Source organism: Pituophis catenifer, unplaced genomic scaffold (genome assembly GCF_029215685.1).
Source record: "Pituophis catenifer annectens isolate HBS135680 unplaced genomic scaffold, rPitCat1.0.hap2 SCAF_2, whole genome shotgun sequence".
NCBI lineage: Eukaryota > Metazoa > Chordata > Lepidosauria > Squamata > Colubridae > Pituophis > Pituophis catenifer.
Genome location: NW_027256882.1, coordinates 49,763,313 through 49,788,829, shown reverse-complemented (window position 1 = coordinate 49,788,829; position 25,517 = coordinate 49,763,313). Strand labels below are relative to the sequence as shown.

The window sequence follows — 25,517 nt, the reverse complement described above, 5'->3', positions numbered from 1 at the left end:
CTGCTGTGGGAAAAATAGGAGACAGAAGGTGTTTTGGCTATGTTTTTTGAAGCCGCAGTGGCACAGTGGTTAAAATGCAATACTGCAGGCTACTTTTGCTGCCTGCCGGCTGCCTGCAATTTAGCAGTTCGAGTCTCCCTGGCTCAAGGTTGACTCAGCCTTCCATCCTTCCAAGGTGGGTAAAATGAGGACCCAGATTGTTGGGGACAATATGCTGACTCTGTAAACCGCTTAGAGAGGGCTGCGAAGCACTGCGAAGCCATATATAAGTCTAAGTGCTATTGCTATGTTTGCCACCTTGAGTTATTTGTAAAAATAATAAAACTGGGATACAAATTTATTTATTTTATTTATTTTTATTTGATTTATATGCCGCCCTTCTCCAGAGACTCAGGGCGGCTTACAATGCGTTAAGCAATAGCCTTCATACTTTTGTATATTTATACAAAGTCAGTTTATTGCCCCCACAATCCGGGTCCTCATTTTACCTACTTCGAAAGGATGGAAGGCTGAGTCAACCTTGAGCCTGGTGAGATTTGAACTTGCAGTAATTGCAGGCAGCTGATGTTAATAACAGTGCTTTAGTCTGCTGCGCCACCAGGGCTCTGAAAGAAGCCCTGTATGTATTGTATGTATGTATGTAATGTATTGATTTAAATAAATCAATACATAAATGTTCAAATAAATAAATAATAAATGTTCTCATAAGCCTATCATTTAGAACTCACAGTCTCTGTTTAAATCTGCCCCTGGCTGGTTGGGGGACTTTTTGGCCTAGGCCCTAGAGAAAAGTTAAGTGTAAGAGTTTATTCTTACAGGCGATTAGGCAGCTGCAGGGTGAAGGAGGCTGCTAATTATCACAGTGGCAAAGACATCCCTCTTGGGGGCTTCATGTCTCTGATGGCCAGTGGGAGGCTATGAAATTCTTCCCAGTCTGGCCCCTGCAGAAACTAGAGAGTCTTTGGTCTCAACCAACAGAGCTAGAATCAGAGGGCATTTACAAAGATGTGCAAGCTGCTCTCCAGAGAGTTTCTCTCTCTTTGATCAACTCTTTGAAATCAATTGTTTCAACAAGCTGTTTGGTGGGCTGTAGGTCAGTAATCCTGACCCCCCCCTTCTCTGCCCCCTTAGTATTTGTCCCCTCCTAAATTTCCGTTTTGCTAAATTTCCGTTTTCATTCATCCCATTCATCATAATTTTTCACTATTCAGCTTAAGGGGCCAGTTTGATTTAGTGATTAAAGGCAACAGGCTAGAGAGCAGAAGACTGTTAGGCATGAAAGTCAGAAGGTATTTTCAGCCTTTCTTTTCTTTTCTTTTTTCTTTTCTTTTCTTTTCTTTCTTTCTTTCTTTTTCTTTTATTTTTTCTTTTCTTTTTCTTTTATTCTTTCTTTCTTTTTCTTTCATTCATTTCTTTCTTTCTTTCTTTCTTTCCTTCCTTTCCTTCCATTTTTCTTTTTTCTTTCTTTTTTTTCTTATTCTTTCATTCTTTCCTTTCTTTCTTTCTTTCTTTCCTTCTTTCCTTCCTTTCTTTCTCTTTCTTTCTCTTTCATTCTTTCTTTCTTTTTCTTTCCTTCCTTCCCGCCCCCTCTCTCAGCTGAACCCATCTCACAGGGTTGTTGTGGGGAAAAAAGAAGAGAAGGAAGGAGTATTGTGTATATTCGCTGCCTTGAGTTACTTATAAAGGAATAAAGGCAGGATTTTTTTTTTTTTTAAATCTAATAACTACATTAAGCGGGGGACCTGGCGTTCCGAGGGAAAGAGAGAGGCGAGCCCTTACCTTCCCCGCTTTTTTTTTTTTTTTTTTTTTGCAGGATTTCAAGCGCTGCTTCCCCGCTCCTCTCCCCAAAAGCCGCCCGATTGAGATACCCATCCTTTATCCGCCTTCTCCTCCGATTTCTTTGCTAAGTCACTCCATGTTAAGCCAGAAGGGGAAGAGTCAAGGCAAGGGAAAAAAAAAAAAAAACTCGCGCCACGCCACGCTGAGGTGGGGCGGGGCGGGCGGTAGCAGGTGAGGTAAGGGCAAATACCTCTTGAGGGTGGGGGCTTCATTTTCGCAAACAGTCATGTGCGGCGCCCGCGCGCGCGGAGAAGAGGGAAGAAAAGGAGGAGGAGGAGGAGAGGAGGAGGAGGAGGAGGAGGCAGCGGCAGCACTGAGCTTGCGCAGTCAGGGGTGGGCCGTTCTGCTTGTTGCTGCTGCTGCTGCTGCACCGACCGAGCGCTCTCGGTGCCGCTGCAGTTGGTGACTCGCTTTTCAGCACCTTGGAGAGCTCCTCAGCGCTGCGGCTTTATTCCCCTTGCAAGGAATTGCTGTAAGGAGGAAAGGAGCCAGAGGGAAGGATAAAGCGCGGCAGATCTCTCCCGGTATCCCCACAGAAAGAGAGGGAGAGAGAGAGAGAGAGAGAGTGAGAAAGGGAGGAAAAAAGAGACAGCTGGAGGGACCGAACCGGCCTCCCTGGATGAAGAGTAACCTGGCGGGTAGCAGCCTTTGATCTCTCTCTCCTTCTCTCCCTAGCAGCAGAGCCCGCCTGGGGAGGCAAGAGTTAAAGCCATAAACCCACGTAAGCTTGGGGAAGACGGCGGCGGTGCGTTCTCCGCCGTCCGCTGCCTCCGCCGCTCTTCGTTGAAGGCTCCTTTCCTCCACCCCCACCACCCGATCGGCTGGTGATCCTCTCGCTCCTTTAGCTGCGATTGCGAAAGCAGGCAGGAGGAGCCGGAGAGGCATTGAAGGAAGGGCGCCAGAGCAATCAGTCCGGGCTTTTGTGCCGCTGCCCCTTGTCGTCTCGTTCACACCCGCCGAGTGCGGGCACTAGTCTGCGGCCAACATGCTGGACCCGTCGTCCAGTGAAGAAGAATCCGATGAGATCGTGGAAGAGGAGAGCAGCAAGGAAGTGCTGGCCCCAGCAGCCTCGGGGGCTCGGCTCTCTCCCAGCCGGACCAGCGAGAGCTCTGGGGGCGGCGGTGGCGGGAGTAGCGGCGGGCTGCAGCCCACCAGCCGGAGCGGGAGCAGCGTCCGGCCTTCCAGCCCGAGCCCCTCGGTGGTGAGCGAGAAGGAGAAGGAAGAGCTGGAAAGGCTGCAGAAGGAGGAAGAAGAGAGGAAGAAGAAGCTGCAGCTTTACGTCTTCGTCATGAGGTGCATCGCCTACCCCTTCAATGCCAAGCAGCCCACCGATATGGCACGGAGGCAACAAAAGGTAAAGTCTTGCTAAGGGGAACAATAGAGGTAGGCAGGTTGGCGAGGCAACCAGACCTGCCCAGAGAAATATCTGGGGAAGATCCAAGGCATCTGGATATGAAGAAGTCAGAATCCAGAGTCAGGATGAATCCAGACTCAGGATGAGGAGTGGAGACTGCTGAAAGTTTCTCCAAACAGACTGTCCAGGGCCCTTTCCTTTGCAAGTTTTCCTGCAGGTTGAGGGGCAGTGCTGGAAGGGGCTTGGCAACCAGAGAGTTTATGTAGAGCTGTGAGATCAACTTTCTTTACAAGATCCTCTAGAGGAAGGTTGTTAGCAGTCCCCAAAGCTCAAGGGAAAAGCAATTTGTATTTGGTGTGTGTGAGAGAGAGAGGGAGGGAGGGAGGGAGGGAGGGAGGGAGGGAGACTGGCATCTCTGTCCATTGGCCTGTCCATGGAGATGGAACCTGAACAGAGGCTGGGTGGCGTCTGCAGCAGGAGAATGCAGCAGGAGCCGAGGAAGCTGGAAGGACATCAGGGGGACAGAAGGCCTCGCGTCCATGGGAGTCATAGTACTTTCTGGGAGAGGCGGAGAGTAAGCAGGAACCCCCCCACCCCGAGAGTTGGGGTGGGAGTGTAAAACAAATCCTCAGCAGGACCAAAAAGTCTAAGCGTTACTGCATCGGCAGCATTCATGTCAGCGAGAGGTCAGATGACCTATTGCCTTTCTTGGCTGCTTTTCCCCTTGTGGCCTTACATAACTGCAGCTAATGCTAAGAGGGAGCTGGCATTTTGCTCCAATCTCCGTATGCCAAAGGAGAAGAAAAGCAGTGAATTAGAGGGAGATATATGTCTTGAGCTTTGAGCTTTGTCCTTTGTCCTCTGCCATTCCCAAAGAGTTCCCCGTTTTTCTCAGGATTTTCCTGGGAGAAATGGCCAGTCCATTGCTGTCCTGGAAGGTTATGCCGACAACACTCACCTGCTGTGCTCATGCACAGAGGGAACCAATTATTTCTGGGATGTTTCTGTGTCCTTGCTGAAGATATTCTAGCCATAACACTTCTTGCTGCAGTGTTTGATCTCTAACAATAGTGGAACATGTTTCACATTAGTTCACTTCACTTCTTCTTGTCCCCCTCCCTTTGAAAGCAGCCTGCACAGATGGGTCCTGCAAAATTCTATGACCAGAGACAGCAATGCCTGCAGAGTTAAGTCTTGTGATCTTGATGGCTCCTAGTAGTAAACATACAGTACAATTACACTAAATTTAAATAACACTGAAGAAGCTGTAAAAACTAGAATGATCCAAAAGGGGAATGTAAAGGTTCATATATTTGATGCTTCATTGCTATCCATTCTTTCTGGGGGAAACGTGTTTAAAATATCTGTATTTAATTCTATATTCCGTAGGACGGGTATTTTCTACTGAACAGTTGGTATATTGAAAATAAAGTGATTTCCTGTTAGTTTTTTTGTTTGGTATGTCCTAGAAACAAAGCAGAAACAAATGCTGGAGGTTATTACATTTGAAATCAGACTTCGATAAGGAAAAAAAAAACAATAAGTGATGTTCCCCAAGGTCAGCCAATGAATTTGTGGCATATTTTTATCCTAGGATGTCTTACTGTCGAACTCAAAGAAACATTCCAGTTAGCATCAAATAGTTAGTATTTGTGGCCAGTAAGTCTCACTGAGTGAAATGGGATTTTTGTAGGGAGGAAGTACATATAAGATTATGACTTTTATAGGGATAGTCTGGGATATAAGGGAAACTTTCCACTGATATATTGCAGAGCCATCGTTCAGAGAAGAGTTTTCCACTATCTAATTAGACCAAGGTATGAACTGTTTACATTAAGATCCTGGGACGAGTATTGATAGAATGTTCTATCAAAATAAATGAAAGAACATTGTTTTTTAAGAAAAATAGCAAATTCTTCTGTCTTCTGTTCCAATCTTTGCCTTGTAAACAGCCACAGACATGAAAACATTGGATTTATGTTCTGGTAGCAGCATAAGTGTTTGCAGGGCAGAAAGCTGAGTAATCCCACTCAGCCTGCAAAGTATGTTTGTACTCATGTGTATTTTTTTTTTTTTTGAATGAATAACAGCTTCCTGTTAGGATATACAGAAATGCTCTTCTCCAATCATAATGCTTAACATGACTGATGGGATGCACTGAAAGGAAACTACTAGCAAACCCATGTCTTAAAATGGAGAAAACGAATTCAGAATTAAAGAAAGAGGCACTCAGGTGGACTCTGACACAGGCAGAGTCACTTGTTTTGTGAAATGAGTGACTCTATAAGATAGATAGATAGATAGATAGATAGATAGATAGATAGATAGATAGACAGATTGATTGATTTAATTTGGCAACCAATGAAAAGACACTTGTCAGTTTTAAGGGAATGTTTGAGGAAATGAATTGGGTCCAGGAGAATCAGGAAGTTCTTTAGTCAACTATGGAACTTACTCATCAGACATTAATTCAATCTAACTCACACGGTGATAAGATTAAAAAAATGACAATTTACAAGAGCACCACTTTGAGCATCCTGAGGAAAAACAGGATATAAACGTGACAAAAATTTATCTGTCACAGATAAATTTGGGTGAATGTTTTTGCCAAAGAAATCTAGGAAACTTAGTTATGGCTGCCTCTTCCCATATTCCTATTTTCCAGTCAAATGAATCTCTGGTGCACTTGGGGTTTTTTGTAATTATTGTTCTACCAAATACAAAAAGATCACATCTAGATTCAATTACTCTTTGAAAGTCTAATTCTGAGGAATGTAGATTAGTTTTATTTCTGCCAATGACCTTTCTATACCAAAATGACTCTAGGACATATTGATGAGGATGACATTCATTCAGCTCTGTCACGCCACAAAGCTATTATTAGTTCATTCAAGCATGAGGAAGTGGGAAAGCATATCAGGTCAACGCAGTTTGAAGATTTTGATGTGGACAGAAAGCCAGATTATTACATATGTTTCTTAGCTGTGTGTCATACTCTGATAATAATACCAATTAAATTTTATATCCTTGTCTTGGAACTCCTGCATTGTACAATAATACGTTATGGCAAAGTTATATTTTCTCCATTCGTATGTTCTTTGTGTTGGGTAGGGAAAAATGAAAGGTGGAACATTCATGAGGTTTTGCAAAAAAAATAATGCGGTGATGAACAAGACGGATCAGAAAATTTGGCCTCCATATTTAGAAGACTTTGATCCAAAGGTCTGATAAGCCACAATCATTGATTGGCCTTGACTTGCAATCTGTAAAGTCGAATGTTACTCGTTGTGTCGGGCTGCTGTAAGAAGGAGGAGGGGAAAATGTTATATCTACCATGTACGTTGTGTAACTGAACAACAGTCATGTTCAACAAAAGTCAATCAGGTTATGGTGAAATGAGAACTAGCATTGTCGGAAGCAAAGAGCTCAGAAAACTTGACCAGGGGGAAAAAGCAATGTTGAACAACATGAATATACTATATGTATCCTTGTACTGAATCAAAACAACAATAATTCAATTGATATCTCAAAGTGCTGTCTAATCTAGCTAATAGTAGTTCTTCAGAGTTTTTCAGATATTTTTCCCTTCAGGTCAAATATTGAGATTCTTTTAACTAGAAAAAATGAGAGGTTAACTTTAGGATATTGCATGCAGGATGCATATGTGCATGACTTATTTATAAAGTCATGCATAAGTGTTGCACTTTGAATTTGATTCCATATCTCCTTTGGAGTACAAGAGCAAAAATAGAGCATCTACTATATCAGTACCCCTTTAAAATAGCCACATTTTCCCCTGGGATCAGAAGCTGCTAGCCAAATGTGGAGAAAAGATGCAGTTGCTTTAATAAGTTGCAGGCAGCTACTATGTTCATGCATTTACAAGGCTACTTTTAAATCCAAAAAACAGTGCATAATTCTAAAAGAGATGCTAATCTGTTCATTTTTGTTTTTAAGACAGGCGATCTTTTTTACCGACAAATTAAAAAGTGAAATGAATTCACCTTGTGGTTTTCCTATGGTGTACCCAGTGTTACATTTCTTTTATACCAATCAATCGAAGTTTGGACAAGCTGAATGTTTTTTTTAAAAAAACGATATTTTAATAGGGATTGTGATGAGAGCTCATGTGCTGTTTCAAACAGATTGATTTTAGAAATATATTTGCTACAGTAAAATGACTCATTTGTTCCAGATCCACTTGGAACTGTTGACAGAGATTTTAGTATTCTGAGACAGAGTCTTGGCTTTGCTTTATTCGGGTTTTTTTTTCTCCTACACATAGCTTTCTTCTCTTCCCCACCCAAATTAAACAGTCTCTTCCAAGAAAGGCAGCTTTTGACACATGAGCACACAATTGCTAAGCAGCAGTTACACTGTTGTGCTTATTGATTAGGGACATGCCACCGAATAGTACAATTTAACAGCTTGTCTCCTTCAGGCAGACAAGGATTATGGCCCTTTGCATCAGTTGCAGGTTTCTTAATTTATCAGGTACTTACTAAATTCATGTCCTAACTCTCCCAATAAATAGCACTCTGCATTGCTCGCAGCCATACAGTACTGATAAAATACAACATCTTAATAATTGAAGAAAATAAATTTAAAAAAGACATTTACACCTGTTTAAAAGCTGCTTGGTTTTTTTTTTTTTTTTTTTTTGGTTTAAAGACATCTTAAAACCAAACAGCTTGTTGGAATAAAACAATTTCTTCTTCCGGGCAAAAGAACAACAAAGAGAAGGGAAGGAAATTCCAAAATTAGAGAGCAGCCATCAAGAAGGTCCTATTTTGTGTTGCTGCCAAATGTGACTCAACAGATGGTGGGACCAAAAGAAGGGTTTAAATTCTTGGGGAGGTTAACCCTAAGCAGACCCCTGCTTTCAAAAAACAAATGAACAAACAAAAACCCAACCCCGCATGATGCTCCAAGACACAGCGTTGTCACAGCGGCATCATGTGATGTATCAGGACTCCCCGCCCTTCACTAAATTGAGTGTGGGTGTGGCCAGCACATGACGCATCCGGTCCGCAGGCCAGGAGTTTGACAGCCCTGCTCTAAGACGTGCAACATCCTTTAAGTCATACTCATGAATTGCACCTCCAGAGGATTATGGGCAAGTGAAAGGAATGATGAGATGGATTGAAATGGTCATAAATGAAGCACTTGTTTTATGTTATGAATCATCGTTCCTTATGAATTAACTCAAGTAGTTTTCAGTCAAAAAAAAAAAGAAAGAAAGAAAACTGAATAAAGATACTCTGAATTCCCCATAGTGAAACACTACAGAGTTTGTTTGAGAAGCATAACAACTAAGTGGGAAAACAACTTTCATACAGTATATCATTTAACCAGGGGTTTTTCTACAGATGTCCAGTTAAGATGAAACTGCTAAGCTTAACTCTGGCAGGAGTTTCCTCTAGATCAGAGCTGGAGAAGCTCTTGGATGAGAAGCGAAACGTCATCAGAGGAAAAAAAAAAACCCAGAAAGTCCAGTTGCTTCTTAAAAAGTACCTTTGAGTCCTCTGAATCCCATGGAATGCCATTATGGATTGTCACCATCACTACCCCGACTGAGATTCTTGCTAGTTTTTTCAGCGAAAAATGGAATTTTCTCAGATTTGAAATTTGTAAGAGTAGAATGAATTTTCATGGATAATAAAACTTTCTTCTCATGGTCTGCTAAAAAAAAACACCACCCTGTCATAATGAATTGTCAATTTTCTTCTGCAATATTGATTTCTTCAATGATTTACCTCATCAGCTAAGCATGTGTTCAGAATGTATTTATTTATTTATTGTATTTCTTGCCCTTTATTAATTTTACAAATAATTCAAGGCAGCAAATATTTTTCAACACACTTTCCTCCTCCTATTTTTCCCACAACCACAACCCTGTGAATATGGGTTGGACTGAGAGAGAGTGACTGGTCCAAAGTCCCCCAGCTGGCTTTCATGCCTAAAATGGGACTTGAACCCAGAGTCTCCCGCTTACAGAGAGTCCTCAACTTATCACTGAAATTGAACCCAACATTTCTGTAGTTAAGTGAGACATTTGTTAAGTGAGGTTTGTCCCATTTTATGACCTTTCTTGCCACAGTTGTTAAGTGAATCACTGCAGAGGATAAGTTAATAACCCAGTTGCTAAGTGAATCTGGCTTCCCCAACGACTTTGCTTGTGAGAAGGTCGCAAAAGGTGATCCCATGACCTTGGGACACAGCAATGGTCATAAATGTGAACCAGTTGCTGAGCATCTGAATTTTGATCACAGGATCATGGGGATACTGCAAAGGTCGTAACTGTGGAAAATGGACATAAGTTACATTTTTCAGTGTCATTGTACCTTTGAATGGTCACTAAGCAAACTGTTGTAAGTTGAGGACTAGCCTAGTGCCTTAACCATTAGATCAAACTGGCTCTGTCATATGACAACCTTCCTTTCTCCACTATTGAAAGATACATAAGACATTTATAGAATACCCATAAGTAACCCCTGACCTTCCAAGTGTTTTTGGAGTACCTTTCCCATGTTCCCTATCCAGTGGTGGGATTCAGCTGGTTTGCACCAGTTCAGGCAAACCGGTTGTTAAATTACCACCACCCCCACTATCAAAATGGATGCTGGGCGGTGGCTGCAATGGAGAAACAGGCAACGGAGCAGCCGGTGCGAGGAAAGCAGAAGGTCGCTTTCCCTCTTTCTTCTCCCTGCTCCTCCTCCTTCCCTCGTGCCAGCCGCTCCATTGCCCATTTCTCCATTGCAATGCAGCACCCAGGATCCACTTTGATAGCGGGGGTGTAATTTAACAATCGGTTCGCCCAGGGTCAGGTTGGGCCACACCTCTCACGACAGCCAACCTGACCCTGGGCAAATCAATTGTTAAATTATTTGAATCCCACCACTTTCCCTATTCATTGGTCTACATCAGGACTGTTAAACTCGCAGTCCACAGGCCGGATACATCACGCCCTGGCCACGCCCACACCTTGTTTAGCAAAGGAGTCACGATACATCACATGACACCACCATGTCAACGTGAGTTTGACACCCGGATCTACATGATGTAGAGTCCCTATCTTTCAACAAAAAGTTGTATTAGGAGTGAATAGAGGCTAATAGTCATGTTGCAGATGATAGACATATTCCAGGAAAGTGACACATATTCTCCAAAGAATCCTTCCATATGGAGTGAGTGGGCAAATAAGACGCAATGTAGGTAAATGAAATAAGCAACTTTTATGCTTTCTGGGAGTCCTATATTTTATGAGCTCTTGGAAACCTCAGATTAAATCATTCCTGAAATGTGAAAGATGAACTAGATGGACGCTAATTTGGTTCTACAAAAACATTCTTATGTACCAATGGGCCTTCTTTCTAAAACCACATTCTACTTTGTGCTCATATAAAATCCCTTGCTCTCCAACTACAAGATGTTATGTGAACAAAACGTAAAATACTGGCAGTGCAATAATGTAATTACATGCACTTTGAATAAATGCTGACAGCAAATATTAAAGGATTGTGGAAATGTTAGAGATTACCACTTACATCAGCTTTTGTAATATTCATAATTTATCCTTTAAAAATAGGGGAAAGCTATTTCTTTAATGGACTTGCTTTTGAAGTATGCATATTTCTGATCTGCTGAGAATGTTTTCTGACTAGAAGGAGGATAATCCACTCTAAAATATGTCATGGGCAAGATTGGTTATAGATGCGGGAACTTTACTAATGTGCACAATTGTCTTGAGCTTTCAAAGAGAAAACATAGCAGCCAGCAAGGGGATTGTAGGCTGTTGAAATAACCTATCGCTAAAGATTTTCATAGATGCCCTAATTGTCATAATCATCAAAGCACTTAAACTCTACACTCATCACTAATGCATTTCAAAAGGGATTTACTTAAATAAAAATATAAATAGGCTATAAGGAAAAAAAAAATCCAAGAGGATAGGAAGAAATACAGTAATGTACCAAAGCAAATTATAATGACAACTGGTAATAGTTTGGTTCCTGGAATCTAGTTTCTTCTCTGGGTTAATAAAAGCTGTAAATTTAAGGACTGTTTGCAAACTGGCCAGGACTCTTCATAGTTAATACTGTAGATTTTTTTTTAAAAAAAATCCAGAATCGGACATTGAAAGCATGGAGTTAACTGAACTATTTAATTAATTGGGAGACACCGAAGTGCAACCTCCTTCTCAAATGGCTCATTCAGCTGCTAGTGATGATCTGCTTCATTGCAATATTGGGGGATGAATTTCCTCCAAGATAAAACAGCTTCGAGATATCTTGGATGCGGCTTTGTCTCTCTCTCCCTCACCCCCCCCCCCCCGCTCTCTCCCAGTCTCCCATTTGCAACCAGTCCCAACAGAAAGAGAAAGAGGGAGGGAAGGGGGAGAGAGAGAGATGGAGGGAAGGAGGGAGGGAGCATGTGTGTGTGAGAGAGAGAGCATTTCTATAATTTATGGCTTGGTTCCCTTAAAATGTTTTGCTCTGAAGGCTTCCCCTGCCTATTCACAGAATTGTGTGATCAGAATTGCAGAGGCTCGTCTAGGATGTGGACAGTGAATGAACTAACCTCTTTCTGGTTTTTTTTTTGTTGTTTTTTTTGCTGGAGAGTGGATTGATGGTCTAATGATCCACCCCTGTTTGATTTCATATTCATAGTGGCTGCTGGGGGCTCTTGATTATGACATATAAAGACAGGCAACTTTTCTTAGGAGGGATTATTTCTTCATATTTAAAACCTCACCTTATTATCTAGAACAGGGGTGTCAAACTTGATTTAATTGAGGGCCGCATCAGGGTTATGTTTGACCTGGGGGGCCAGGGAGGCATGGCCATGGGAGCGTGGCCAGCTCGCGCAGTTCCCCGAGGTCTGTTTTTGCTGGCAGAGGGCTGCAGGAGGCCGTCATGGCCAAAAACGGAGCCTGGGTGGGCCATGCGCAGCCTCCCCAACCTCTGCAGGAGGTCATCATGGCTGAAAATGGAACCTGGTCATACGTATGAACCAATTGCTAAGCTTCTGAATTTTGATCACATGATCATGAGGATGCTACAAAGGTTGTAAGTGTGAAAAACGGCCATAAGTCACCTTTTTCAGGGGTGTTGTAACTTTGAATGGTCACTAAATGAGTGACTAAAGGAGCCTTGGTAGTACAGTGGTCTAAAGCAGCCTGTTATTAACACAGCTGCCTGCAATTACAGCTAGTTCGAATCTCCCCAGACTCAAGGTTGACTCAGCCTTCCATCCTTTCTAAGGTAGGTAAATTGAGGACCCAGTTGTGGGGGCAATAAGCTGACTTTGTATAAATATACAAAAGTATGAAGGCTATTGCTTAACGCATTGTAAGCCGCCCTGAGTCTCCGGAGAAGGGGGGCATATAAATCAAATAAAAATAAATAAAATAAATAAATAAATAAATGAACTGTTGTAAATCGAGCACTACCTGCACTCTTATTCTAGTAATTCAGAGCATTCAAAATAGATTCTGGTTCCTTGACTGGAAATAACAACGATGTATACTGAACGTCTTTAATAATGGATCAGCTGTTCATTTATTTCTAGTTAAAGACTGAAGGGAACAGTTTAAATATATATTAAATATGCACTAATCGTCATGTATTGACAAGGCCTGCAATTATAAACATATTTTGGGACGAGCAATTGAGCAATGCCACAGTTTGAGGGACCGCTATCAGCAGCGCTCTTCAATGAAATTGGAAAGGAGGGGAACAGTTCATATATTGGGGGGTGTCATCTCTCTCAGTTTGGTATGAAACAGTGTCTTAACAGGTTTTAGAATGCTCTCAGTGTCGTTTGGTAAAGCTAAGGAAATCTGAGTTGACATTATTATTCAGAGTGTAAAGTTTTTTCCCTGTTTTTTGAAACATAAAAGTTGAGTTACCTCTTCCTTCCCCACCAGATGTGGTCGGAACAGGGATGAAATCTAGCAGGTTCTGACAGGTCCTGGAGAACCGGTAACGGAAATTTTGAGTAGTTCGGAGAACCGGTAAATACCACCTCTGGCTAGCCCAGGAGTGGGGTGGGAATGGAGATTTTGCAGTATCCTTCCCCTGTCATGCCCACCAAGCCACACCCCGTCCACTAAGCCACGCCCACAGAACCAGTAGTAAAAAAATTTGGATTTCACCACTGGGCCGGAACCATTCAGTCAAAGTGGATGATTAATCAGAATTTGTAGGCAAGAAGTTAGATTGCTTTAGGGAAGATTTAAGCCGTGGCATCAGAAAATCATGTTATGCCAACACAATATAAAAGAGAGTAGGTTTCACATGGCAAGAAGCAGATTTTCATTGTAATCAGTTGTGAGTAATAGGGTGTCTAGAGAAGTTGGCAAAAAGAATTCACAAATGATATTTAGTAATCCAATGTCTGGATTACTTTTGTTAGTTTTCTTGCTGGGATTTAAATACATATGCAACATTTCATATTTTTTTAAAATAAAATAAAAATCTAGACAAAATTAGTGATGTATCATTTTAAACCAGAACCAATTTCATCCAGTTCTCTCATGAGTCCCTTCGGGGAGAAGGGCGAGATATAAATTTAATAAATAAATAAATAAATAAATAAATAAATAAATAAATAAATAAATAAATAAATAAATAAATAAATGTTGAATGAAAGTGTGCTAAGCATGAAATGCCATGTTGGAGATAGACAAGGTGAAAATATTCCAGCCGTTCCTTTTATAGCAGCCTTACCTGGTTTAATTTAACTGTACTTTAAATATTTACTCTTCTCCATCTTGAGAAAACAACTAAGAAAAATGGGGAATGCAGATAAATTACCTTTCAGCCCAAGTTTCTGGTGAATTGTTTTAATATGACTGTGTTGTGGGTTAGCAGTTAATCATTTATCATGAATTATCGTCTTAGAGATATAATCAATAAAACAATTGCACTGTAAACACTTCTTGAGGCTATTCTTTTATCCACAGAACAGACTTCTCTCTTGTAGAAGATTATTTATAGCTCTAGTCCACATATTGCATATCTGCATTGCATTCTTAAGCTTCTCCTATCCTGTATTAATGCCATCTTGATTTTAAGCCATCTTAAGAAAATACTGTCAGGATTAGGAAGCTTCAGCAAGCCACCTGCCAGGTGTTCAATCTGGATTGCCAGTTGTTACAGAGAGAGGGGGGAGAGGGAGGGAGGGAGGGAGGGAGAGAGAAGAATAAGAATAAGAATAATTTTATTTCTATACCGCCCTTCTCCCAAAGGACTCAGGGCGGTGTACAGCCTATTAAAAGCACAAGACAAACATCAATTAAAATAATTTAAAATTATTAAATAATTCAGCTCAATTTAAAACCCCAGAAATTTAAAACACCCAATTTAAAATAATTATGTTGATAGCCCGGCCTGGCGGAATAACAGGGTCTTGAGAGAGAGAGAAAGAGAGAGAGAGAAGAGAGAGAGAAGAGCACAAGATCATTTATGGGATAGCTGTGAATAATATTCTAGGCATCTATCTATTGGGTAAAGATAAGATAACTTTTATTGTCATTTTTTTGATGCCTATATTAAAAATGAGGTTTTGTTGCCTGCTCTTGAGAGAAAGTATATTTACCCAAACACATACATAACACATATATTCACATACTATATTATTTACAGACCCCTTCCCATCTTGGACATAAATTGTTTCAACTCCTACCCTCAAAGCGACACTATAGAGCACTGTACACCAGAACAACTAGACAGAAGAACAGTTTTCTCCCGAACGCCATCACTCTGCTAAATAAATAATTCCCTCAACACTGTCAAACTAGTTACTAAGTCTACATACTACCATGTTTTCCCCAAAATAAGACATCCCCTGATAATAAGTCCAATCGGGCTTTTGAGCGCATGGCAATAAGGCCAAGCGCTTATTTCAGGGTTCAAAAAAATATAAGGCAGGGTCTTATTTTCGGGTAAACACGGTATTAATCTTCTCATGGTTCCCACCACCCATCTCCTTCCACTTATGACTGTAACTTGATGCTGTATCCTCACAATTTATATTGATTGTTTCCTAGTATGATTTGATTTGTACCCTATGACTATCATTAAGTGTTGTACCTTACAATTCTTAACAAATGTATCTTTTCTTTTTATGTACACTGAGAGCATATGCACCAAAGACAAATTCCTTGCCAATCACACTTGGCCAATAAAGAATTCTATCTATCTATACATAAATATATACTGTATACTGCACTATACACACACACACACATATATATATAATATTATTCTATATACACATATATATATAATATATTAGTGTACATTAATATACACTAATATACATTAAACTAATCAGCATACATTAAAATGAGATTTCATTGCATACAGCTCTCAAAGGTAACCATCTCCAATATACATTACATAAACATGACAAAAAATTTATGCTTATACCCACATACACACACATATATGACCCAGAGAAACTAGACCCAACATAGTCTAGTTCAGATGTATACATGGCGAGAAAAACGAATCTTGTGAATTTACCAAATGGATGGCATAGGGAACAAAGCTGTTATAGAATCTGGAAATCTTGCTAGAAATACTTCAAAACCTCCTCCCAGAGGGGAGCAACAGAAACAGGCCGCAAAGTGGGTGTGTGGGGTCTCTAACAATGCTTCAAATTCTAAGCACATAGCACTTATGAGCAGTATCCTGAATGACAGGAAGCGAGCTTCCTATAATCTTCTCGGCTGTCCTTACCACTCTCTGTATGGACCTTCTATCTGAGGCACTGCTAATTATAAATTACTGTCTCATATTAAGACCTACCTGGTGGCGATAAAAGTGGCGAAGTATAACTATTTTGCCACTCTTATTGCGTCATCAGATAATCGCCCGGCCGCCCTGTTTAGGGTGACCCACTCCCTGCTCCACCAGGAAGCGCGGGAGGACCCCTTGGAGGGTAGAGCCGAGGATTTTGTACAGTATCTGTATGACAAAATCGCTCAGATTTGGGAACATCTGGACTCTGACTGGGTAGATTCAGCGGGGAGGACAGAGGCAGGTCTTGTGAGTATTATCTGGGAAGAGTTTGATTCTGTGACGCCCGAAGACGTGGACAGGATACTGGGCAGACTGAGCGCAGCCACATGTTTACTGGACCCATGTCCCTCCTGGTTGGTGCTGGCCTCTCGGGAGGTTACACGAGGCTGGCTCCAGGGGATTATAAATGCTTCCTTGAGTGAGGGTGTCTTCCCTGCTGCCTTGAAAGAGGCGGTGGTGAGGCCTCTCCTCAAGAAACCTTCCCTGGACCCGGCAGTGTTGGCAAATTATCGTCCAGTCTCCAACCTTCGCTTCATTGCGAAGGTTGTTGAGAATGTGGTAGCGCAACAGCTCCCCCAGTACCTGGATGAATCGTCGTATCTGGATCCGTTCCAGTCGGGCTTCAGGCCTGGGTACAGCATGGAAACGGCATTGGTCGCGTTGGTTGATGATCTCTGGAGGGCTCGGGACAGGGGTTGTTCCTCTGTCCTGGTCCTATTAGACCTCTCAGCGGCTTTTGATACCATCGACCATGGTATCATGCTGCACCGGCTAGAGGAGTTAGGGGTGGGGGGCACCGTCCTACGGTGGTTCTCCTCCTTTCTCTCTGACCGGTCGCAGTCTGTGTTGACAGGGGGGCAGAGGTCGACCCCGAGGCCCCTTGTATGTGGGGTGCCACAAGGGTCGGTCCTCTCGCCCCTTCTGTTCAACATTTATGTGAAGCCGCTGGGTGAGATCATCCGTGGTTTCGGGGTGAAGTACCACCAGTACGCTGATGATACTCAGCTGTACATCTCCACCCCGGACCACCCCAATGATGCCCTTGAAGTGATGTCCCGGTGCCTGGAGGCCATGCGGATCTGGATGGGGAGAAACAGACTCAGGCTCAACCCATCCAAGACCGAGTGGCTGTGGTTTCCGACATCCCGATATAGTCAGTTGGTGCCATCACTGACTATTGGGGGCGAGTCACTGGCCCCCACGGAGAGGGTTCGCAACTTGGGTGTCCTCCTGGACTCACGGCTGTCTTTAGAAGAGCACATGACGGCCGTGGCCAGGGGGACTTTTTATCAGGTCCGCCTGATTCGCCAGTTGCGTCCCTTTCTGGATCGGGACTCGTTAAATACGGTCACTCATGCTCTCGTTACTTCCCGCTTGGACTACTGCAATGCTCTCTACATGGGGCTCCCCTTGAGGAGCACCCGGAGGCTCCAGCTGGTCCAGAATGCGGCCGCGCGGGTGGTTATGGGAGCGACGTGGCGCTCCCATGTGACCCCCCTCCTGCGCAAGCTGCACTGGCTCCCGGTGGTCTTCCGGGTGCGCTTCAAGGTTTTGGTTACCACCTTTAGAGCGCTCCATGGCATCGGACCGGGATATCTACGAGACCGCCTTCTGCTACCAATAGCCTCTCACCGACCAGTACGCTCCCATAGAGAGGGGCTCCTCAGGGTGCCGTCGGCCAAACAGTGTTGACTGGCGGCCCCCAGGGGGAGAGCCTTCTCTGTTGGGGCACCTACCATCTGGAACGAGCTCCCCCCAGAGATACGGAAGATCCCGGACCTGCGCACGTTTCGCCGTGCTCTCAAAACTTTTCTATTTCAGCAAGCTGGCCTGGCCTAACTCCCATCTTTTAAATTTTTAAATTTTTTAATTCGTGATTTTACAAATTGGGTGTTTTAATCTGTGTTTCGGCCGAAATGTTTAATAATTTTAAGGGATTTTTTTTAATATTTGTATTATCTGTATTTTATCTTGGCTGTTCACCGCCCTGAGTCCTTCGGGAGTAGGGCGGTATAGAAATTTGATTAATAAATAAATAATAAATAATAAACTGTCCATTTTGAAGACAAAGCAGAAAGTGGAAACTTGAGAGTTCACAAGGTTGATGCTATATGGAACAAAACTGAATCTGGATGTTCTGCTTTGGATACCACAAAGCCTCCTCCCAGAAGGAGGCTTTGCACATTTCCAATTAGGGAAATGTGCAAAGGTGTGACGACTGGACTCATATTTATGATGATTTCAGTGCCCTGGGGACATGTGATCCCCTTCTGTGACCTTCTGACAAGCAACGGGGAAGCCAGATTTATTTAACAACTGTGTTTGCTAACTTAACAACTGCAGTGATTCATTTAGCAATTGTGGCAAAAAAAAAAAAACCTCACTTAACAACTGTCTCGCTTAGTAACAGAAATTTTGGGCTCAGTGGTGATCCTAAGCTGAGGACTACCTGAGGAGCCTGAGCTGGAAGAAGCCACAAACCCAACTTTTATTTCAGAGAAAGAAATATATGGTCTTAAAGTTCTATTCACGGTGCTCTAGGGATAAGTAGAAGACATTGTTTGTTTCTGTCTGCCAAAAATGATTTGTTCCCCTTATTTATGAAGAGGGAAACTTTTTTGCGCTACTTACCTTTGTTATTAAATTATTAAGAGTGGGTATCTTTTATTTCTCTAAAACCATTGAGATCATCTCTTCGGCCTTCCAAAGGGATAATATTTTGCCTAAGTTTCCAAAGATTTACCATATTTCTTCCTATACATATGAGAACCAGACTTGTTCTAGAAGATGAGGGACATAAAGGCCATGTACAGCAAACTGGAAAATGAGCAACTGGATGCTTAAATTCATGTCAAGTGTTTATTGAACATGTGACGTTAAATTACTTCATTTAATGAACGCTGGAAAAGACGTGAATCAGTTGAGACCTTGTGAGTTAATAAAACTCAGTAGCCATGGTTGTGGTTTGGTTAGTTCACTCAGACGCTGTAGCCCAGTGGTGGGATCAAATTTTTTTACTACTGCTTCTGTGGGCGTGGCTTGGTGGGCATGGCAGGGGAAGGATACTGTAAAATCTCCATTCCCTCCCCACTCCAGGGAAAGGTTACAGCAAAATCCCTATTTCTTCCCGATCAGCTGGGACTCGGGAGGCAGAGAATAGATGGGGGTGGGGCCAGTCAGAGGTGATATTTACTGGTTCTCTCAACTACTCAAAATTTCCACTACCGGTTCTCCAGAACTGGTCAGAACCTGCTGAAACCCACCTCTGCTGTAGCCCCTTAATACCAGACTCTAAATAGGGTCCCCTTCTTTTCTGTTCCTCTGTCTAGGATGACTTTCTAAGAACGGCATTCATTTTGCCAGGGAATTTATGGAGATTTTTCAACAAACCTAGAAATGTACCAGCTCCTGCACAAAGTTTGAAACATTTACATTCATAGGAATGTAGCCTACAGAGTACGTGGTAACTTTCTCTCTTTTTTTCAGTACCAGATTAAAAGGGATGTTTCTCTGAGTCCTATGTAGAAGCTTAGTGACTGCATGTTCAGTTCAAAACTGTATGGAGCGCTGTTCTAAAAAGCTTAAAAGCGGTTTGGCAGAAACATCTTTTGTATGTCAGCTTCCTTTTCTTGCAAATTCATGTCTTAACATCAGCCAGACTTGTTCCCCTACTCAAAATAGACTCAAACCATTCCTAGAGAAGTCAGTTATAGCTTCACTGGGAACTCTGGAAAGCAGAATCCACAGATAAAACAAAGGCAGGACATTCAGCCAGCAAGTAGGGTCAATATTACCTATATAGGTGAACTCAGGAGCCAGGATCCAACTGGATCTTTCTCCATTATATCTGTTTCTTGGCTACTGCACAAAACTGGGTCATGACACTAGGATTCTGACTGATATCCTTTGTAGACTCAGGAAGATAAATCTATCTCAGCATCTACTTCTGTCCTACTATCGCAGCACCATTGAGCGTGTCCTGACATACAGCATTCTTGCATGATATGGCAGCAGCTCTGTAGTGGAGAAAAAAGCTCTACAGAGAATCATTAAAACTGCCCAGAATATCATTGGACTCCAGCTCCCAGCCCTGGACGACATCTCCGAATCTCGCTGTTTGAGAAAGTTGTATAACATTCTCAGAGATTCTTCCCATCCTGCTTACAATCTTTTTGGACTGTTGCCTTCTGGCAGAAGATACAGAACAATTAAAACTTGAACCACATGTTTTCTAAATAGTTTTTATCCCAGAGCTATAATTGCACTCAACAATGAACTAAAGGGCTACCATGAGCTGTTGGACAGTATTACTTGGTCTGTATTACTTGGTCTGCTGTGTGGATGTTTGGGTGGTTTAGGGGTGGAGAACTGTGGTGGGTGAGAGTGTGTTTGGGGATTGTTATGTGTGTTAGACCTGGTCTTTGGGTGTTAAGTGAATTTCGTTGTATGGGTATACTGTGTATACATGTACAATGACAATAAAGTTATTTATTTATTTATTATTTATTTAGACTAAAAAGACAGCATGTCTATTCACTGAGGTATTATTGGATTGCTTAACTGGGCTTCATCGCCTTTTTATTCAAGTTTCTTTTTTTCTTTTATTGGCCATTGGATCCATTTTAATCCAGTCAATGACTTTGTACAATATAAATAGGCTGTAACAAGCCTTCCTGGGATGGAAATAGGGAATTAAGATGCCTCTTTTTTAAAAAAAATAATAATGACCGAGACGTGCAGGGTTAAGGTCAACCTCTGTTAAACAAACCATTACACAACTGCAAAGATAAACTGGACATCTGAAGCACTGCCATTCTGACCTCCACAGGAACCAATAAATTCTGCCATGCCAATAATCTTTGCTGCTTGTGCAGTTCAGTTTGTGGCTCATCATGTACATCAGGATGATGAAGAGAAAACATCCAGCATGAGGTTAATTAAATAAAGTTTGAAGCCAAATAATAAGGTTTTGAATTAGGCAGGAAGAGGAATGAGATGGTTTAAGTGCGCCATCATTCTGCTGGCTCATAAAATTTGGTCTTGCTTGGTAAGCACCCACACATATTTTAGTTCTCCTTAGGCTTGGGACTTAATATACATATCAATATGATGTGTATCGATATTAGTTTGGACATGAATCAGAAAAGGATGCAAATACTTGTTAAGCTCAGGACTTTCGGCATGTTCATACAGCATGTGATTCTGCTGGTGTACAGGTAATCCTCAAAATACAATTGTTTAAAGTTACACTGGCACTGGAAAAAGTGACTTTTGACTGGTCCTTACACTTACAATTGTCATAGAAACCCCACAGTCATGTGCTCGAACTTCAGGTGATTGGCACCTGGCATGTATTTAGGATAGTTGCAACATCCTGGGGTCATGTGATTGCCACTTACAATCTTCTCAGTCATCTTCAATAAGTAAACGTATTACTTAACAACTGCAGTGATTCATTTAACAGCTGTGGCAAATAAAGGTCATAAATTTGGACACATCCAGGGGTGAAATGTAAAATTTGTTACTACCAGTTCTGTGGGCGTGGCCTGGTGGGAGGGGGGTAATGTGACTGGGTGGGCGTGGCCAACTTTTTTTTGAAAAAAACTTTTCAAAGAATTTTTTCTAATGCTTTGAAAAGCCTCTGCCTGGGATCATCAGAGAGGCTTTTTAAAAAATACCTCTCTGATGATCCAAGCTGAGTTTGCCTGATCTATGATTTTTTAAAAAAATACCTCTCTGCCGATCGGGCAACTCAGCTGGGATCGTCAGAGACTTTTCAAAGCATTTTTTTTACCACCTCTTCGGCCAAGAGGTTGCAGAACAAAATGCTTTGAAAAGCCTCTGATGATCCTAGCTGAGTTGTGCGATCATCAGAGGCTTTTTTTTTTTTACTTTTAAAAGCATTTTTTCGTTGGAAGAGGTTGAAGAAAAAATGCTTGAGCCGCTGGGGGGGGGCAGGGATTTTTGCTACCAGTTCTCCGAACCACCTGCCGCCATCGCTACCGGATCAGGTGATCCGGTCCAAACCGGGAACATTTCACCCCTGGACACATCCCACTTAACAATCACCTGGCTGAGCAACAGAAATTCTGGTCTTAATTCAGGGATGGGTTCTACTTACCTTTACTACCAGATTGCAGCAGGGCCCCTCGCACACGCGCTTGCTTTGCTCACCCGCGCGTGCTCTTCTTAACATATGCAGAAGCATTTTGATGACATCGGGGTTGGTGGGCGGAGCCTCCTGCCAGTTTTACTACTGGTTCTATAGAACCAGTGCGAACCGGGGGCAACCCACCACTGTCTTAATTGTGGTTATAAGTCGAGGACTACCTAGAGTATGTAGAAGTTGGGCTGTGGGCAGAGGTGGTATTCAGCAGGTTCTGACCAGTTCTGGTGAACCGGTAGCAGAAATTTTGAGTCGTTCAGAGAACCGGTAAATATCAACTCTGACTGGCCCCACCCCCATCTATTCTCTGCCTCGTGAGTCCCAACTGATCGGGAGGAAATGGGGATTTTGCAGTATCCTTCGCCTGCCACGCCCACCAAGCCAAGCCATGGCCACCAAGCCATGCCCCAGAACCGGTAGTAAAAATTTTTTGAATCCCACCACTGGCTGGGAGAGGACTAGATCACATGCTTCATCAGAACATGCACACGGTGTGAATCTTCTGCTCCAAGTTTCCACATCCTATTTTTTAAATAATCCTTTTTTTTCTCCCCTTACTGTCTAATTTTGGATAGGCGTGGCTTTCCATACTACTCCCTCAATTTTTATATTGAAAGAGAGAGATGAAGTATAACAGTCAAGAACATTGGCACTATGACTCGGATCTATTCAAATTAGCATCTAGCATCACGATGAAGGAAACATCCTAAAGTATGAAACTTATTGCTACGTATGACATAATATGATCCTTCAAAGATTGGGTTTTTTTAAAAAACAGATAACATCAGTTGCTAGCATAGACACATTTGCAAACTGTCTAGAAAAGCTGAACCATTAGTCACCACATGAGAATGCCTGCTAGAAACTCCTACATTCTTCTTTGAAAAGTGGATATAAAGCAAATTGAGAAGCGGCTCTTAAAATCTGGATTGATGCATATCATGTGATCCATTGATAGTCTAATTAAGAGAAGTTACTCCAGAAACCTTTATTTCAACATTCAGAACACATTCACCTAAGAAAAATATCCACAGGATCTGAATCCGGATTATTTTTCCCTGTTTGGTGGCATCCTGAACCATTCTGGGCCATTACAACAAATATTTCATTATATAGCATTCAGATTAATTTATCCTTATCATTCCAGGAGGTTTATAGCAAAGCAAGAATATTATCTTTGTAATATTCTGGACAATATTATCCAGAAAACCAGATTTAGTGGAGACTAATTAGTTCTTTTAAGCCCAAATTCTCAAAAATTGTGCCCTCCATATCACAAATTGTGGAAGTTGCAGTCTATTAGAGAACATTCTGACTACATTTCCCAAATTCCAATTTTACATTAAAAATGTCATTCCCCAGGCTTTTGGGTAGTGAGCTTTTAACTGCAGTAATGTGCCACTGCTAGCAGCAGGAATAAGTCTGTAGATAAGCGAATTGCCTCCCTGCTTTCCTTCTCCTTACTCCTTACAAAGGAAAGCTGGGAGTTTTCCTGACATAGAATAAAATTTGGCCTGTAAGAGGATAATTTCAGGAGTCCTGGCTCAGGGTTATCGAAAGAAGGCGGTACAAACAGTCCACCAGATGGTGTCCACTCTGTTTGTTTTTTTATGGACATCTAGCCATAAAAAAACCAGGACTCTTCGATTTTTCTCTGCCAGCGGACACATCTGGAATTTGGGAATTTGTTTAAGGTGCTTGTGCAATCCCAACATGTCTGCAAGGGCACTAAACAAATTACAGAGATCAATGTGTCATAATGATAAATGCTTCCTTTTCTTAGTCTTTTTTTCTGGTAGGACACTGTCTATCATCCTGTTTCCTTTTGTCCATGCTCTGAGCAAATAATAAGACTTTCAGAACAAAGGATTGGATTGGATTGTTTTTCTTTTCTAAAACAGTTTCTGGGATGCTGATTGCAGAAAAGCTGCGGTTCTTATCTATATCTATATCTATATCTATATCTATATCTATATCTATATCTATATCTATATCTATATCTATATCTATATCTATATCTATATCTATATTTATCTATTTATCTATCTATCTATCTATCTATCTATCTATCTATCTATCTATCTATCTATCTATACATACACACATGCATACACTATTGATAGAAAGAGCAACAATTTCAATGTCTATATAAATAGTGTGTTGTCTGGTTACAATTAGTTTAAGCAATCATCATCATCATCATCATCATCATATTCATTAGTAATGATCATATGATGACAGTGATTTCTCATCATAACATTAATAGGTGAAGGTAAAGGTCAGTGGTGAAATCCAAATTTTTTTATTACCGGTTTTGTGGGCGTTGCTTGGTGGGCATGGCAGCGGAAAGATACTGCAAAATCCCCATTCCCTCCCCACTCCCGGGGGAAGGATATTGCAAAATCTTCATTCCTACCCCACTCTGGGGCCAGCCAGAGGTGGTATTTGCCAGTTCTCCAAACTACTCAAAATTTCCACTACCGGTTCTCCAGAACCTGCTGGATTTCACCCCTGGTAAAGGTTCCCCTTGTACATATGTGCTAGTCGTTCCCAACTCTAGGGGGCGGTGCTCATCTCCGTTTCAAAGCCGAAGAGCCAACGCTGTCCGAAGATGTCATCCATGGTCATGTGGCCAGCATGACTAAACGCCAGAGCCACACGGAACGCTGTTACCTTCCCATAAAAGGTGGTCCCTATTTTCCTACTTGCATTTTTCATGTGCTTTCGAACTGCTAGGTTGACAGAAGCTGGGAAAAGTAACCAGAGCTCATCCCATTACGCGGCACTAGGAATTCGAACTGCTGAACTGCCGACTTTTTGATCTACAAGCTCAGCGTCTTAGCCACTGAGCCACCGCATCCCCCATAACATTAATACTTATTGATTATTAATACTGATTAACATTAATAATAAGGATATAGTAATAAGCCAACATAATAAAATTAATCCTTCTCTTATGGTTTTAAAAGTTCTAACTTCTGTTTCTATTAGTTAACCATTGATAAAACGAGTCCCACATTTCAAAAGATTCAGTGTCTTCCTTCTCTTTAATTTCAAGTGTTAATCTATCCATTTCTGTAAGGCTGCGGTTCTTGTCCGGAGTGTGAAGCAAGCAAAATCTAGTGCTGTGCATTTCTGGAATGTGAGTCTGGATGTGTGTTTCGACAAATGACAGTCTCTGTAGAAGGAGGCATCTTCAGAACATCCTGCGATGCCTTTAAACGGTGAGCTTGAAAACACCTTTGAAATGTTCTTGAGGTTGTTAGGCTTGCAGAGAAAATTTGCAAGAGGGGTCCTTTCTGATTTCGAGAGCAGGTTTGTCCTGGATGGCTTTTACTGCGTCAGTTTT

General features: G+C 41.9%; 1 protein-coding gene across 8 annotated transcripts in view; it reads left to right on the top strand.

Moving 5' to 3' along the window:
* Nucleotides 1-2,824: 2,824 nt before the first annotated feature.
* Nucleotides 2,825-25,517, top strand: part of CADPS (calcium dependent secretion activator) — a 444,424-nt gene continuing 421,731 nt past the window's right edge. For 5 of the 8 annotated variants that reach the window (XM_070933534.1, XM_070933537.1, XM_070933530.1 and 2 more), the window contains exon 1: nt 2,825-3,198. In XM_070933534.1, the coding sequence (XP_070789635.1) occupies nt 2,825-3,198 (374 nt within the window). The remainder of the gene's footprint in view (nt 3,199-25,517) is intronic. The other 3 variants (XM_070933536.1, XM_070933529.1, XM_070933531.1) reach the window with 1 other exon arrangement.